At 49.5% G+C, this 15,449-nt stretch overlaps 1 protein-coding gene across 1 annotated transcript; it reads left to right on the top strand.

Moving 5' to 3' along the window:
• Positions 1-5,026: 5,026 nt before the first annotated feature.
• On the top strand, positions 5,027-10,046 carry LOC137356002 (potassium channel subfamily K member 1-like). The gene is made up of 3 exons (XM_068021702.1): positions 5,027-5,351; positions 7,475-7,870; positions 9,546-10,046. The coding sequence occupies exons 1-3, from the start codon at positions 5,027-5,029 to the stop codon at positions 9,809-9,811; spliced, it is 987 nt and encodes a 328-aa protein (XP_067877803.1). The 3' UTR covers positions 9,812-10,046.
• Positions 10,047-15,449: the final 5,403 nt, after the last annotated feature.

Genomic DNA, 15,449 nt, shown 5'->3' with positions numbered 1-15,449 from the left:
GTACACTGACTGGTGTGTCTCAGTCCCTCTCTCTCTCAGGGTGATATCTGTACACTGACTGGTGTCTCTCAGTCCCTCTCTCTCTCAGGGTGATATCTGTACACTGACTGGTGTCTCTCAGTCCCTCTCTCAGGGTGATATCTGTACACTGACTGGTGTCTCTCAGTCCCTCTCTCTCTCAGGGTGATATCTGTACACTGACTTGTGTCTCTCAGTCCCTCTCTCTCTCAGGGTGCTATCTGTACACTGACTGGTGTCTCTCAGTCCCTCTCTCTCTCAGGGTGATATCTGTACACTGACTGGTGTCTCTCAGTCCCTCTCTCTCTCAGGGTGATATCTGTACACTGACTGGTGTCTCTCAGTCCCTCTCTCTCTCAGGGTGATATCTGTACACTGACTGGTGTCTGTCAGTCCCTCTCTCTCTCAGGGTGATATCTGTACACTGACTGGTGTCTCTCAGTCTCCTCTCTCTCTCAGGGTGATAGCTGTGCACTGATTGGTGTGTCTCAGTCCCCCCTCTCTCAGGGTGATATCTGTACACTGACTGGTGTGTCTCAGTCCCTCTCTCTCAGGGAGATATCTGTACACTGACTGGTGTGTCTCAGTCCCCCCTCTCTCAGGGTGATATCTGTACACTGACTGGTGTGTCTCAGTCCCTCTCTCTCAGGGAGATATCTGTACACTGACTGGTGTCTCTCAGTCTTTATCTCAGGGTGATATCTATACACTGATTGGTGTGTCTCAGTCCCTCTCTCTCTCTCAGGGTGATATCTGTACACTGATTGGTGTGTCTCAGTCCCTCTTTCTCTCAGGGAGATATCTGTCCACTGACTGGTGTCTGTCAGTCCCTCTCTCTCTCAGGGTGATATCTGTACACTGACTGGTGTCTCTCAGTCTCCTCTCTCTCTCAGGGTGATAGCTGTGCACTGATTGGTGTGTCTCAGTCCCCCCTCTCTCAGGGTGATATCTGTACACTGACTGGTGTGTCTCAGTCCCTCTCTCTCAGGGAGATATCTGTACACTGACTGGTGTGTCTCAGTCCCCCCTCTCTCAGGGTGATATCTGTACACTGACTGGTGTGTCTCAGTCCCTCTCTCTCAGGGAGATATCTGTACACTGACTGGTGTCTCTCAGTCTCTATCTCAGGGTGATATCTATACACTGATTGGTGTGTCTCAGTCCCTCTCTCTCTCTCAGGGTGATATCTGTACACTGATTGGTGTGTCTCAGTCCCTCTTTCTCTCAGGGAGATATCTGTCCACTGACTGGTGCCTCTCAGTCCCCTCTTTCTCAGGGTGATATCTGTACACTGACTGTGTCTCTCATACCTTCCTGAGAGAGAGGGGAATCTGTACACTGACTGGTGTCTCTCAGTCCCCTCTTAGGGAGATATCTGTATGCTAGTTACTGTGTCTCAGTCCTATTTTCCTCAAGGAGATATCTGTACATCGTCTGGTGTATCTCAATCTCTCTTGGGACATGTGGAGACATGCTGGGTGCTGTGTGTGTTGTGTGATTATACATCGGGGTGAACGTGGCTGTGAATACACGTGTGTGTCTAGTTGAGGGCGATGCACCCCTCTGAGTTGAGTATGCTGGTAACAGTCCTGGTCGGGGGCTGTTTGATGGATAACAGTCAGGTAGGTGAGATACTGGAGAGCCGCCAGTGCTAGTGCAGACTGCACCCAAATGAGACTTGGTACCTTGGAGGGTGAATAGAAGGGGGAGAAATTAGGAGGAAAGTAATGGGATGACAAGTTGCTTTGGCTGAAGGCTGGAAATGATCTAAAAGGATGAATCAGGACAGCCTCCAAACTGCAGAGAAAAGCAAAACAACAACAAAGCTATCTGTTAATGACTAAATTACTGTTTGAAAAAGTGGGGGTATCTCCAGGATAGAGATAACGATTGACAGGAATTTCTGTGTTGCTATGGGAACAGATTGCTGGACAGGGTAACTATCGTTTCCATGGGAATTAATTCTTCCCTGACCGATATATGTAGCCAGAGCAACCTCATACCCTTGCATCTCTGATCCCATGTTTTCTGCAGTACTGAATTCCCTGTCGCTATCTGAAAACTGCTGGAAATCTGAAATAAAAACAGAGAATGTTGGAAATACTCAGCAGGTCAGGCACTTACAGTGGGGAGAGAAAAACGGGGGGGTTAATGTTTCTGGTCGATGACCTTTTATTAGAACTGTTGTACCTACCATAGGAGTGCTTGATGGATCTAACCCCCCGTGCTGTACCTGGCCTGGGCGTGTTTGATGGGGACAGTGTAGAGGGAGCTTTACTCTGTATCTAACCCCTGTGCTGTACCTGTCCTGGGAGTGTTTGATGGGGACAGTGTAGAGGGGGCTTTACTCTGTATCTAAGCCCGTGCTGTAGAGGGAGCATTACTCCAAAGGATTAAAAACTCAGGAAGTAAGCCAACTAATGTTTTTGTCTGACCTTGATGATAACTTAGCTGCTCTCCAATATGAGTAACCTGGAAGTTACAAGCACCTGTCAGTCTATAAAACTATCCCTCAGTGATTAACCTGTAAATGAGCACAGGGTGCATCTTTTCCGACACTATCCTCCCACCTGTTTTTTTGGGGGGAGTATTCAAGGAATGGCCTTAAAGGGAAACTAGGTTAAAACGCAGTTCTATCTATCTGTGCACCGCAACCATGAGCAATGGTGCGGGGGGTCAGCTAATGTTCATTCAGACCAATCTAATGAATGGTAATATATCTCCATCCGTGGTCCTGAACCTGCCCCTCCACGATCTCACAGCTGTGCCAATCACTCCTGTTGACCTGTGAGAATGCAGAAAGGACTTGAGTTTGTACAGAAACCTTTCACGACCTCCAGAGTTTCCAAAGTGTAGTCATTGTGGTAATGTATGAAGTATGACTCTCAAGTCACACATAGAAAGCTCGCACAAACAGTGATGAGAAAGTGGGTGACTGGATCATCTGTTTGAAAGAAAAATATTGACCCCAGGAGGAACTGCACGCCCCCCCCCCCCCCACTCTGCCTCCCTCCAATCGGGGGTCACGGAATCTTTTACGTCCATCTGAGAAAGCAGATGGGACCTCGGTTTAATGGCTCCTCTGAAAGATGGTACTTCTAACAGTGCAGCACGCCCTCAGCACTGAGTGTGTCGACCTGAATTTTGTGCTCAAAGTCTCTGGTGTGGGACATGAACCCACAACCAGCTGACCCAGGATATGAGGCAGTGGGCACCACCAGGGAAAAAGTTCACGTAATCCTTTTTTGCACCATAACTTTTTTGGTACAAAAGTTGTAACCTTGGCCGGATATGAGGGCACCCAACATAGAAACACGCAGCCCCCGTTGAGAGGCTGCTGACCTGCCAATCACCTTTCCATCACTGAATGGCTCAAACAACTGGTTATAGAGTCCCATCGGAAGACTTCCTCTTGACCCTGACACTGGCCAGTTCAACCCTGTGTTATTTTTATGACGGCCTGTTAAAACACGAGCTTCAGAAAACTGCCCTGGTAAAAAGGGGAGCTATGGAATCTCCAGGAATTAATCTCCACGGCGCTGCTAGAGAGTGAATCGGGAGAGAGAGAAAAAAAAAATTAAATCTGCAGAAATGCATCCTACCAGAGTTGATAACCCAAGCCTGGAGGGCATGGCAAAGACAACATGCTTATAACCAAGTCAGGTAGATGGAGTTAACATGTAGATACGGTGAGCAGTTAGGAAGGTAAATGGTGTGTTAGCTTTTGTTACAAAGGGATTGGAGTATAAGAGTGAAGAAGTCTTACTACAATTATACAATAAATGCTGTCCTAGCCAGCGATGCCCACATCTCAGGAACTAATAAAAAATATACAAGGCATTGGTGAGGCCACACCTGCAGTAATGTGTGCAGTTTTGATCTCCTTACCAAAGGAAGGACAGACTTGCCCTAGAGAGGGCGAAACAAATGTTCACCAGACTGACCTCTGGGATAAGCGAATTGACCTAGGAGGAGATATTGAGTAGAGGAGGCCTGTATTCCCTGGAGCTTAGAAGAAGGAGCGGTGCACCTGTTTGAAACGTTTAACATTTTTAAGTGGCTGGGCTGGCAAAGCTAGAACACAGAGTCCCAGTCTCAGAAGAAAGCAGTCAGTCATTTAGGACTGAGGTGAGGAGAAATTCCTCCACTTTAAAGGGTTGTAAATCTTTGGAATTCTCTAATCCCGGAGAGCTGTGGAGTGCTCAGTCGTTGAGCATTTTCAAGACTGCGATCGATACACTTTTGGGCATTGGGGGGTAGTGCAGGAAGGTAGAACATTGGCCATGATCTTATCGAATGGGGGGAAGCAGGCTCAACGGGCCGAATGGCCCACTCCTGCTCCTATTTCTTATGGAGTCATAATACAGATCAGCCATGGGAAAAAAAAATTGGATGGTAGAACAGGCTCGAAGGGCTGAATGGCCTCTGCCAATCTAACTAAACAGAGAGGTGGTGGGGGGTGGGGGGGGGGGGTGTTATTAATTTTTCTTCCTGCTTTTAAATGCTCTTATCTCCCTTGTTAACCCCAGCAATGTTGTCAGGAGCTGGATCCTCAATTCCTGCAGACACCAGCACAATCCTGGACATAGGGTCAGCGTGTTTGTGCCCTGGCTGGACAGAGCAGGAGAACCGAACGCCACTTGTCTATCTCTGATCTCTCCGAACACTTGCCAATGTATTTGACCTTGTCTCTTTGTGACGTCCCTCAGAGACGCCAGAAGAGAGAGAAAAACAGAGGAGGGGGAGGGGGGGGGAGCAAGAAAACTTTTATGGAACTTCTCCCAAAGTTGACAAAACATTTTTTTCTCTCCCCCCCACCCACCCACCCATCCCAATAAAAAAAATCCAGGTCCCTTCTGACTGGTGAGGGAGATGGGGCCAAACCCCGATTGCAGATCCTCGTCAATCCTCTGCTATGGGGTTTAAGCCAGGACTTCCAAGACAACCCACCTGGGGCCGAAGGAAGAGTTCCGGACTGTGAGAGCTCCCCCCCCACCCCCCTCCAGCCATGGTTGAGGTCTCCCGGAGATGCAGCAAGTCCTATTTCTGGATGCTGATGATCTGTTTCATTGCCTACGCCCTCTTCGGCACCTTCGTTTTCTCTGCTCTGGAGCTGCCCTGGGAAATCCAGATGAGGAGAGACATCGACGCTCTCAAGTCCAAGTTTCTGCGGGAACACGAGTGCCTGGAGGAGCTGGAGTTGGACCTTTTCCTGCAGAGAGTAGTGACAGCCAGTAACTATGGCATCTCCGCCTTGGGGAATGCATCTGATGATCGGAACTGGGACCTCTCCTCCTCTCTGTTCTTTGTCAGCACTGTACTGACCACGACTGGTAAGAATAGTGCAGTCTCTCTCTCTCTCCTCTCTTTCCCCCCCCCCCCCCCCATTCTCTACTACTCCACTACATCTCACCCCTTCTCTCCCTCACCCCTTCTCTCCCCTACCCTGTTTCTCTCCCTTGCTCCCCTCTCCTATGCCTTCTTTCCCCTCATTCTCAGCCCCTGCCCTCTCTCTCTCTCTCTCTCCCCCACTATCTTGCAACACCTCTCTCCCACCCCCCTATTTCCCTCTCTTTCACACCCCCTTCTCTCTCTCTCTCTCCGATCCATTCTCTTTCATTCCCTCTCCTTCTCACCGCTCTCTCCTGCTCCCTCTCTTTCTCTCACACCCAGCTCCCCTCTCTCTCACCCCACTCTCTGCCCTCAGTCTCTCCCACCCTCTCACTCACCCTTGTCTTTCTCTCCTCTCTCTCTCTCTCTCTTACCCCCTCTACTCCTCCCCAGTTTAGCGAACTTCTTCTCTATCTATGGTATTTCTTGACCTGACTGGGAAGGATCGATTCCCCTGGGTCTCTGCTTATCTCAGTTTGCTCCGAATCAAAAGGTGATGGGTTTGACTTTTGCGCACAAGCTTTGATACCAGGATTGAAGTGACTGTTCTCCGTTGAGCACAGAATGTTAAGAGTGAGATTCAAAATCATGAGGGGTTTTGATAAGCGTAGATGGGGAGAAACTGTCTCCATTGGCAGGAGGGTCTGTAGTCAGAGGCACAGATTTAACAAATACAGAGGGGGGAGATGAGGAGAATGTTTTTTAACGCAGTGAGTTGTTGTGATCTGGAACACGCTGCCTGAAAGGGTGGTGGAAGCAGATTCAATAGTGACTTTCAAAAGGGGAATTGGATAAATACTTGAAAAGGAGAAATTTACAGGGCGATAGGGGGGAGTGGGACTGATTCAAAGAGTCAGCACAGACACGATGGGTCGAATGGCCTGTATGATTCTACCCAGGATATATTGGCCTTGGAGGGGGTGCAGCACAGATTCACCAGAATGATACTGGAGCTAAAAAGGGTTAAATTCCGAGGACAGGCTGCATGGACTAGACCTGTATTCCTTCAAGTATAGAAGATGAAGGGGTTGATCTAATCGAGGGGTTTAAGATGATTAAAGGAGTCGATAGGGTCGATGGAGAGAAACGATTTCCTCTGGTGGGTCGGGGGAGTCCAGAACAAGGGGGCAGAACCTTAAAATTCGAGCCAGGGCCGTTCAGCGGTGATGTCAGGAAACACTTCTTCACACAAAGGGGAGTGGAAATCGGGAACTCTCTTCCAAGGAATATGAAACAAAGACAGGTCAATGGAGTTGAGATATAGAACAAGCATGATCTAATTGAATGGAGGAGCAGGCTTGATGGGCTGAATGGCCTCCTCCTGTGTTATGTTTTCTGTGGGCTCCTGATTGCACCCAGTCTAACCACCACCACCACCTCCCCCCCCCCCACCACCACTGCCAACCAACCCCAATGTCCTGGCCAGTATTCAGCCCTCAATCAACATCACAAAAGCTGTTTGCACTTGTTGGGGGAGACCAGAACTAGTGGCCGTCGATAGTCGCAAATAAAACCAACCGGGAATTCAGGAGAAACTTCTTTCCCCAGAGAGTGGGGAGAATGTGGAACTCGCTGCCACAGGGAGTGGGCTGAGGTGAATGGAGTCGATGCATTTAAGGGGCAGCTGGTTAAACACATGAGGGAGAAAGGAATAGAAGGAGATGTTGATGGGGTGAGATGGAGAGGGAGTAGGAGGAGGCTCTTGTGGGGTAGAAACAGCAGCATGGAGCGGATGGGCTGAATGGCCTGTTTCTGTGCTGTGAATTAATCTCAGTACTTTTTGTCGGACCTTGCTGAGGGCTGATTGAGTGGCGTGTTTCTGACTTTACTTGAAAAGGAAATATTTGCAGAGCTGTGGAGTACGAGCAGGGGAGTGGGACTAATTGGATAGCACTTTCAACGAGCCAGCAGGGAAATGATGGGTTGAATGGCCTTCTCTTATGTATGATTCCAACAGTGATTACTGTTCGATGGTGCTACACTGGCTGTGAAACACTTCCTGAGGTGCTGAAAGGTGCAAGTCCTTCCTAAACTGTCGCCACTATTATTTTCTGGTTGTCTCTAGGTTACGGACACAGTGTTCCCTTGACGAATGGAGGGAAGACCTTCTGCATGCTGTACTCTGTGCTGGGGATCCCCGTCACCCTCCTGCTCCTCACCAGCTTCGTGCAGCGGCTCATGTTCTATGTGCACTGGGCGCCCATTTCCTATATCCACAGTCAATGTGGCCTCTCTCTGCACCTTGCAGCATGGATCCACGCAATTGTGATCGGGAGCATTGTTGTCAGCTGTTTCTTCTTGATCCCAGCAGCAGCATTCATGGCTTTGGAGGAGGACTGGGACTATCTGGAATCTCTCTACTTCTGCTTCATCTCCCTCAGCACAATCGGCCTCGGGGACTACGTCCCGGGAAAGTCCCGCTACCCTAGTCTTCAACACCTCTACAAGGTCGGCATCTCATGTGAGTCTTCCAGCCACTCAGAATAGAGGTCCCTTGTTGCATTTTTAGAAAAGTCCGTCTTTATATCAGCCACGGCACACTTGCATTTCTCGAGTCAGAAGGTCAGAAAGACTTGAGCCTGTAATCCAGACTGACATTCCCAGTGCCAGTACTGAGGGAGCACTGCCCTCTCAGAGGTGCCCTCTTTCAGGTGAGATGTTAAACCAAAGTCCCTGTCTGCCCTCTCACGTGCACATTGAAGAAGAGCAGGGGCAGTTCGCCCCCGTTGTCCTGGACCAACGTTTATCCCTCAACCAGCCTCGCTGAAAAACACATTATCTGATCATTATCTCATTGCTGTTTGTGGGATCTTGCTGTGTGAAAATTGGCTGTCGCGTTTCCTACATCATAACACTGCAAACGTATGGCTCTAAAGCACTTTGGGATGTCCTACGGTCGTGGAAGGCACCCATTAAATTACATGTCTTTCTTTTATCTCTTGCCATAAGTTGTCTCTGCTCTGCTGCTCACTCTCATAAGTGGTCTGACAATCTTATGTTCAGGAGTGCCCCCATATTGCCCAATAATGTAAACCAAAAAGTCTTAATAATAGTACGCCCTTGTGGTCTGAACTGGATATTTGTGCCCTCTCCAAACTTTTTAAAGGTGAACTGAACAAATGACCAGACTCACTTCATTCAGTCAGTACAACCTGCCTTTGCATACCAAAATAATAAATGCTTAACAACTCCTCACATCAATGGTTAACCATACTTGGCAAACAAAATAGTCCTGAATGCTAAATTTCTGAGCCTGGGATCCCTCTGTTTAAAGACTGCCTCTGTTGTCTACCCCTCTGTCCACAGCCCCTAGGGGACAATCTAAACCAGATAATTCTAGCTGGTGCCCGGGACAAGGGACCCTCTGGTACAGTGAGCAAAAGCTATGTATTATTTGTCAACACAGGTTAATAAATTGCTTGTTGTTTGCAGTTTTTTGGTGAAGTATCAAAAAAGCTCAGCTTTTTAACTGCCTCTGTTTTAGTTTTTTTTACATTTGTAAGAATACACTTTGCTTTAAAGTGTTGCCCTTAAATGTAACTCCCTATTTATTTACTCTCTCTGTGGAAAAATGGTCAATGTTCCTGAAATGGGACAGTCTGGAAGGAGCCTAAAATTAGGCCTATTTTCTTCCTGGGTTACAGGGCCATGCAATTAGCAGTGTTTATGTAAGACCAACTTGTATCTCCCAGAAATGTTTCAAAGCAGATTTAGGTACATTGCAGTTGCAGTGACTGTTTTAATGTCGGCAAAAGCACCAGCCTCTTTAGTGCACAGGAAGATCCCAGGCCGAGCATTCGTCAGCTGATCTGTTTGTTTGTTGGACGAGGGAGGGATGTTGGCGAAGGCATCGGGAGACCTCCTTTTCCTTCTTCCAATTGAGCCATACTCTGTGTCTCTGTACCTACCTGTCCTGGGAGTGTTTGATGGGGGACAGTGTAGAGGGAGCTTTACTCTGTATCTAACCCCCGTACTGTACCTGTCCTGGGAGTGTTTGATGGGGGACAGTGTAGAGGGAGCTTTACTCTGTATCTAACCCCCGTGCTGTACCTGTCCTGGGAGTGTTTGAAGGGGAGGTGGTTGGTTAAATGGTCCTGGCATTGCCTAACTGACCTTGTGCCTTTGCCCATGTGCAGGCTACCTGGTGATCGGGCTGGTCGCTCTGCTGGTGATGCTTGAGACCTTCTACAAACTCCAGGAGCTGCAGTATTTTGTCCACATCATCATGGACCACCCGCATAAGGAGCTCAATCTGGGCGTCAGTGAGCAGGAAGTGGTCATCACCGCCTCGAATTTAGACGCCGCGGGCTGCCCTGAACATGATGGCAATAGAGGCAAAGGGTGCAGAGGTCCGGAGGTGGCTTCGACTGGCAAGGCAGCAGAGCTCTCAGCTGAACAATGAGACCCAGCCTAGTCCACTGTGGCCCTTCGAACAACACCATGCAAGCCATCCAGATTGCATCCTTTTCCCAACTCCTCACACCTGCAGCTAAAGTGAAGACTGGGCGGCTGAGAGTGGGATGCAGGGACTCCTGACGGTGCCACACCTGGGGAAAGCTTCTGTCAAGTCCCATTCTCGTGGCCTGCGAGCCTTCTTACTTTTCTGTGTGCTGAGCATTGTCTGTGACTTGCTTGTCCACCGTTTCTCAAACATAACCTACAGCCTTTATCTTAAAAAAAAATTCAATATTGTATGAAAATATATATATATATAAATAATAAATATTACCCTGATGACGCTCCATTCTCCTCACGGAAACTGCTATCACCCAGTATTGATAGCACCCTCAGTCTTTCTACTGATGTTAATCCAACTCCCTCACACTGTCACTCAGTATCCCCTCTCCCCCCAGCACCCTGTGTTACTGACTGTATCTCTACTGATATTAATCCAGCTCCCTCACACTGTCACTCAGTAACCCCTCTCCCCCCAGCACCCTGTGTTACTGACTGTATCTCTACTGATATTAATCCAGCTCCCTCACACTGTCACTCAGTAACCCCTCTCCCCCCAGCACCCTGTGTTACTGACTGTATCTCTACTGATGTTAATCCAGCTCCCTCACACTGTCACTCAGTAACCCCTCTCCCCCCAGCACCCTGTGTTACTGACTGTATCTCTACTGATGTTAATCCAGCTCCCTCACACTGTCACTCAGTAACCCCTCTCCCCCCAGCACCCTGTGTTACTGACTGTATCTCTACTGATGTTAATCCAGCTCCCTCACACTGTCACTCAGTAACCCCTCTCCCCCCAGCGCCCTGTGTTACTGACTGTATCTCTACTGATATTAATCCAGCTCCCTCACACTGTCACTCAGTAACCCCTCTCCCCCCAGCGCCCTGTGTTACTGACTGTATCTCTACTGATGTTAATCCAGCTCCCTCACACTGACACTCAGTAACCCCTCCCCCCCAGCACCCTGTGTTACTGACTGTATCTCTACTGAATTTAATCCAGCTCCCTCACACTGTCACTCAGTAACCCCTCTCCCCCCAGCACCCTGTGTTACTGACTGTATCTCTACTGAATTTAATCCAGCTCCCTCACTCTGTCAATCAGTAACCCCTCTCCCCCCAGTGCCCTGTGTTACTGACTGTATCTCTACTGATATTAATCCAGCTCCCTCACACTGTCACTCAGTATCCCCTCTCCCCCCAGCACCCTGTGTTACTGACTGTATCTCTACTGATATTAATCCAGCTCCCTCACACTGTCACTCAGTATCCCCTCTCCCCCCAGCACCCTGTGTTACTGACTGTATCTCTACTGATATTAATCCAGCTCCCTCACACTGTCACTCAGTAACCCCTCTCCCCCCAGCACCCTGTGTTACTGACTGTATCTCTACTGATATTAATCCAGCTCCCTCACACTGTCACTCAGTAACCCCTCTCCCCCCAGCACCCTGTGTTACTGACTGTATCTCTACTGATGTTAATCCAGTTCCCTCACACTGTCACTCAGTAACCCCTCTCCCCCCAGCACCCTGTGTTACTGACTGTATCTCTACTGATGTTAATCCAGCTCCCTCACACTGTCACTCAGTAACCCCTCTCCCCCCAGCACCCTGTGTTACTGACTGTATCTCTACTGATGTTAATCCAGCTCCCTCACACTGTCACTCAGTAACCCCTCTCTCCCCAGCACCCTGTGTTACTGACTGTATCTCTACTGATGTTAATCCAGCTCCCTCACACTGTCACTCAGTAACCCCTCTCCCCCCAGCGCCCTGTGTTACTGACTGTATCTCTACTGATATTAATCCAGCTCCCTCACACTGTCACTCAGTAACCCCTCTCCCCCCAGCGCCCTGTGTTACTGACTGTATCTCTACTGATGTTAATCCAGCTCCCTCACACTGTCACTCAGTAACCCCTCTCTCCCCAGCACCCTGTGTTACTGACTGTATCTCTACTGATGTTAATCCAGCTCCCTCACACTGTCACTCAGTAACCCCTCTCTCCCCAGCACCCTGTGTTACTGACTGTATCTCTACTGATGTTAATCCAGCTCCCTCACACTGTCACTCAGTAACCCCTCTCCCCCCAGCGCCCTGTGTTACTGACTGTATCTCTACTGATATTAATCCAGCTCCCTCACACTGTCACTCAGTAACCCCTCTCCCCCCAGCGCCCTGTGTTACTGACTGTATCTCTACTGATGTTAATCCAGCTCCCTCACACTGTCACTCAGTAACCCCTCTCTCCCCAGCACCCTGTGTTACTGACTGTATCTCTACTGATATTAATCCAACTCCCTCACACTGTCACTCAGTAACCCCTCTCCCCCCAGCACCCTGTGTTACTGACTGTATCTCTACTGATATTAATCCAACTCCCTCACACTGTCACTCAGTAACCCCTCTCCCCCCAGCACCCTGTTTTACTGACTGTATCTCTACTGATATTAATCCAACTCCCTCACACTGTCACTCAGTAACCCCTCTCCCCCCAGCACCCTGTGTTACTGACTGTATCTCTACTGATATTAATCCAACTCCCTCACACTGTCACTCAGTAACCCCTCTCCCCCCAGCGCCCTGTGTTACTGACTGTATCTCTACTGATGTTAATCCAGCTCCCTCACACTGTCACTCAGTAACCCCTCTCTCCCCAGTGCCCTGTGTTACTGACTGTATCTCTACTGATGTTAATCCAGCTCCCTCACACTGTCACTCAGTAACCCCTCTCCCCCCAGCGCCCTGTGTTACTGACTGTATCTCTACTGATGTTAATCCAGCTCCCTCACACTGTCACTCAGTAACCCCTCTCTCCCCAGTGCCCTGTGTTACTGACTGTATCTCTACTGATGTTAATCCAGCTCCCTCACACTGTCACTCAGTAACCCCTCTCTCCCCAGTGCCCTGTGTTACTGACTGTATCTCTACTGATGTTAATCCAGCTCCCTCACACTGTCACTCAGTAACCCCTCTCTCCCCAGTGCCCTGTGTTACTGACTGTATCTCTACTGATGTTAATCCAGCTCCCTCACACTGTCACTCAGTAACCCCTCTCTCCCCAGTGCCCTGTGTTACTGACTGTATCTCTACTGATGTTAATCCAGCTCCCTCACACTGTCACTCAGTAACCCCTCTCTCCCCAGTGCCCTGTGTTACTGACTGTATCTCTACTGATGTTAATCCAGCTCCCTCACACTGTCACTCAGTAACCCCTCTCTCCCCAGTGCCCTGTGTTACTGACTGTATCTCTACTGATGTTAATCCAGCTCCCTCACACTGTCACTCAGTAACCCCTCTCCCCCCAGCGCCCTGTGTTACTGACTGTATCTCTACTGATATTAATCCAGCTCCCTCACACTGTCACTCAGTAACCCCTCTCTCCCCAGTGCCCTGTGTTACTGACTGTATCTCTACTGATGTTAATCCAGCTCCCTCACACTGTCACTCAGTAACCCCTCTCCCCCCAGCACCCTGTGTTACTGACTGTATCTCTACTGATGTTAATCCAGCTCCCTCACACTGTCACTCAGTAACCCCTCTCCCCCCGGCGCCCTGTGTTACTGACTGTATCTCTACTGATATTAATCCAACTCCCTCACACTGTCACTCAGTAACCCCTCTCCCCCCAGCACCCTGTGTTACTGACTGTATCTCTACTGATGTTAATCCAGCTCCCTCACACTGTCACTCAGTAACCCCTCTCCCCCCAGCACCCTGTGTTACTGACTGTATCTCTACTGATGTTAATCCAGCTCCCTCACACTGTCACTCAGTAACCCCTCTCCCCCCGGCACCCTGTTTTACTGACTGTATCTCTGATGTATGAGGAGAGATTGGGTCGACTAGACCTATATTCACTAGAGTTTAGAAGAATGACAGTGGATCTCATAGAAACCTATAAAATTCTAACAGGACTAGACAGGCTAGATGCAGGGAGGATGTTCCCGATGGCTGGAGAGTCCAGAACCAGGGGTCACAGTCTCAGGATACGGGGTATGCCATTTAGAACCGAGATGAGGAGAAATTTCTGCACACAGAGGGTGGCAACCCTGTGGAATTCTCTACCATAGAAGGCAGTGGAGGCCAAATTATTATATATATTCAAGAAGGAGATAGATATATTTCTTAATGCCAAAGGGATCAAGGGATATGGGGAGAAAGTGGGAACAAGGTACTGAATTAGAATTAGGCCATCAGCCATGATCTTTTTTGAATGGCGGAGCAGGCCCGAAGGGCCGAATGGCCTCCTCCTGCTCCTGTTTCGTAATTTTCTATGTTTACAGATGTTAATCCCGCTCCCTCACACAGTCACTCAGTCACCCTTCTCCCTCACACTGTCACTCAGTAACCCCTCTCCCTCACACTGTCACTCAGTAACCCTTCTCCCTCACCCTGTCACTCAGTAACCCCTCTCCCTCACACAGTCACTCAGTCACCCTTCTCCCTCACACTGTCACTCAGTAACCCCTCTCCCTCACACAGTCACTCAGTCACCCTTCTCCCTCACACTGTCACTCAGTAACCCCTCTCCCTCACACTGTCACTCAGTAACCCCTCTCCCTCACACTCACTCAGTCACCCCTCTCCCTCACACTCACTCAGTAACCCCTCTCCCTCACACTCACTCAGTAACCCCTCTCCCTCACACTGTCACTCAGTAACCCCTCTCCCTCACCCTGTCACTCAGTCACCCTTCTCCCTCACACTGTCACTCAGTAACCCCTCTCCCTCACACTGTCACTCAGTCACCCCTCTCCCTCACACTCACTCAGTAACCCCTCTCCCTCACACTGTCACTCAGTAACCCCTCTCCCTCACCCTGTCACTCAGTCACCCTTCTCCCTCACATGTCACTCAGTCACCCTTCTCCCTCACACTGTCACTCAGTAACCCTTCTCCCTCACCCTGTCACTCAGTCACCCCTCTCCCTCACACTGTCACTCAGTAACCCTTCTCCCTCACACTGTCACTCAGTAACCCCTCTCCCTCACAATGTCACTCAGTAACCCCTCTCCCTCACACTGTCACTCAGTAACCCCTCTCCCTCACACTGTCACTCAGTAACCCTTCTCCCTCACCCTGTCACTCAGTAACCCCTCTCCCTCACCCTGTCACTCAGTAACCCCTCTCCCTCACACTGTCACTCAGTAACCCCTCTCCCTCACACTGTCACTCAGTAACCCCTCTCCCTCACACTGTCACTCAGTAACCCCTCTCCCTCACAATGTCACTCAGTAACCCCTCTCCCTCACACTGTCACTCAGTAACCCCTCTCCCTCACAATGTCACTCAGTGACCCCTCTCCCTCACCCTGTCACTCAGTAACCCCTCTCCCTCACACTGTCACTCAGTAACCCCTCTCCCTCACAATGTCACTCAGTAACCCCTCCCCATTACCCGCGTTATTGACTGCATCACAGTGTTGGGTTCAAAGGACCATCCCAGCACCTCAATAATGTCAGCAGTAACCACTTGGGGAATTAAACGGCAGTAAGTGTTACGCATTTTAATGAGGTCAGCTGGAATCTGCAAGCATCTGGTCCCCTGCGCTCCGGAATTTCTCAGTTTCAAACACTG

This window comes from Heterodontus francisci, chromosome 44 (assembly GCF_036365525.1).
Source record: "Heterodontus francisci isolate sHetFra1 chromosome 44, sHetFra1.hap1, whole genome shotgun sequence".
NCBI lineage: Eukaryota > Metazoa > Chordata > Chondrichthyes > Heterodontiformes > Heterodontidae > Heterodontus > Heterodontus francisci.
The sequence above is the reverse complement of the archived record's forward strand: the minus strand, read 5'-3'. Positions and strand labels throughout refer to the sequence as shown.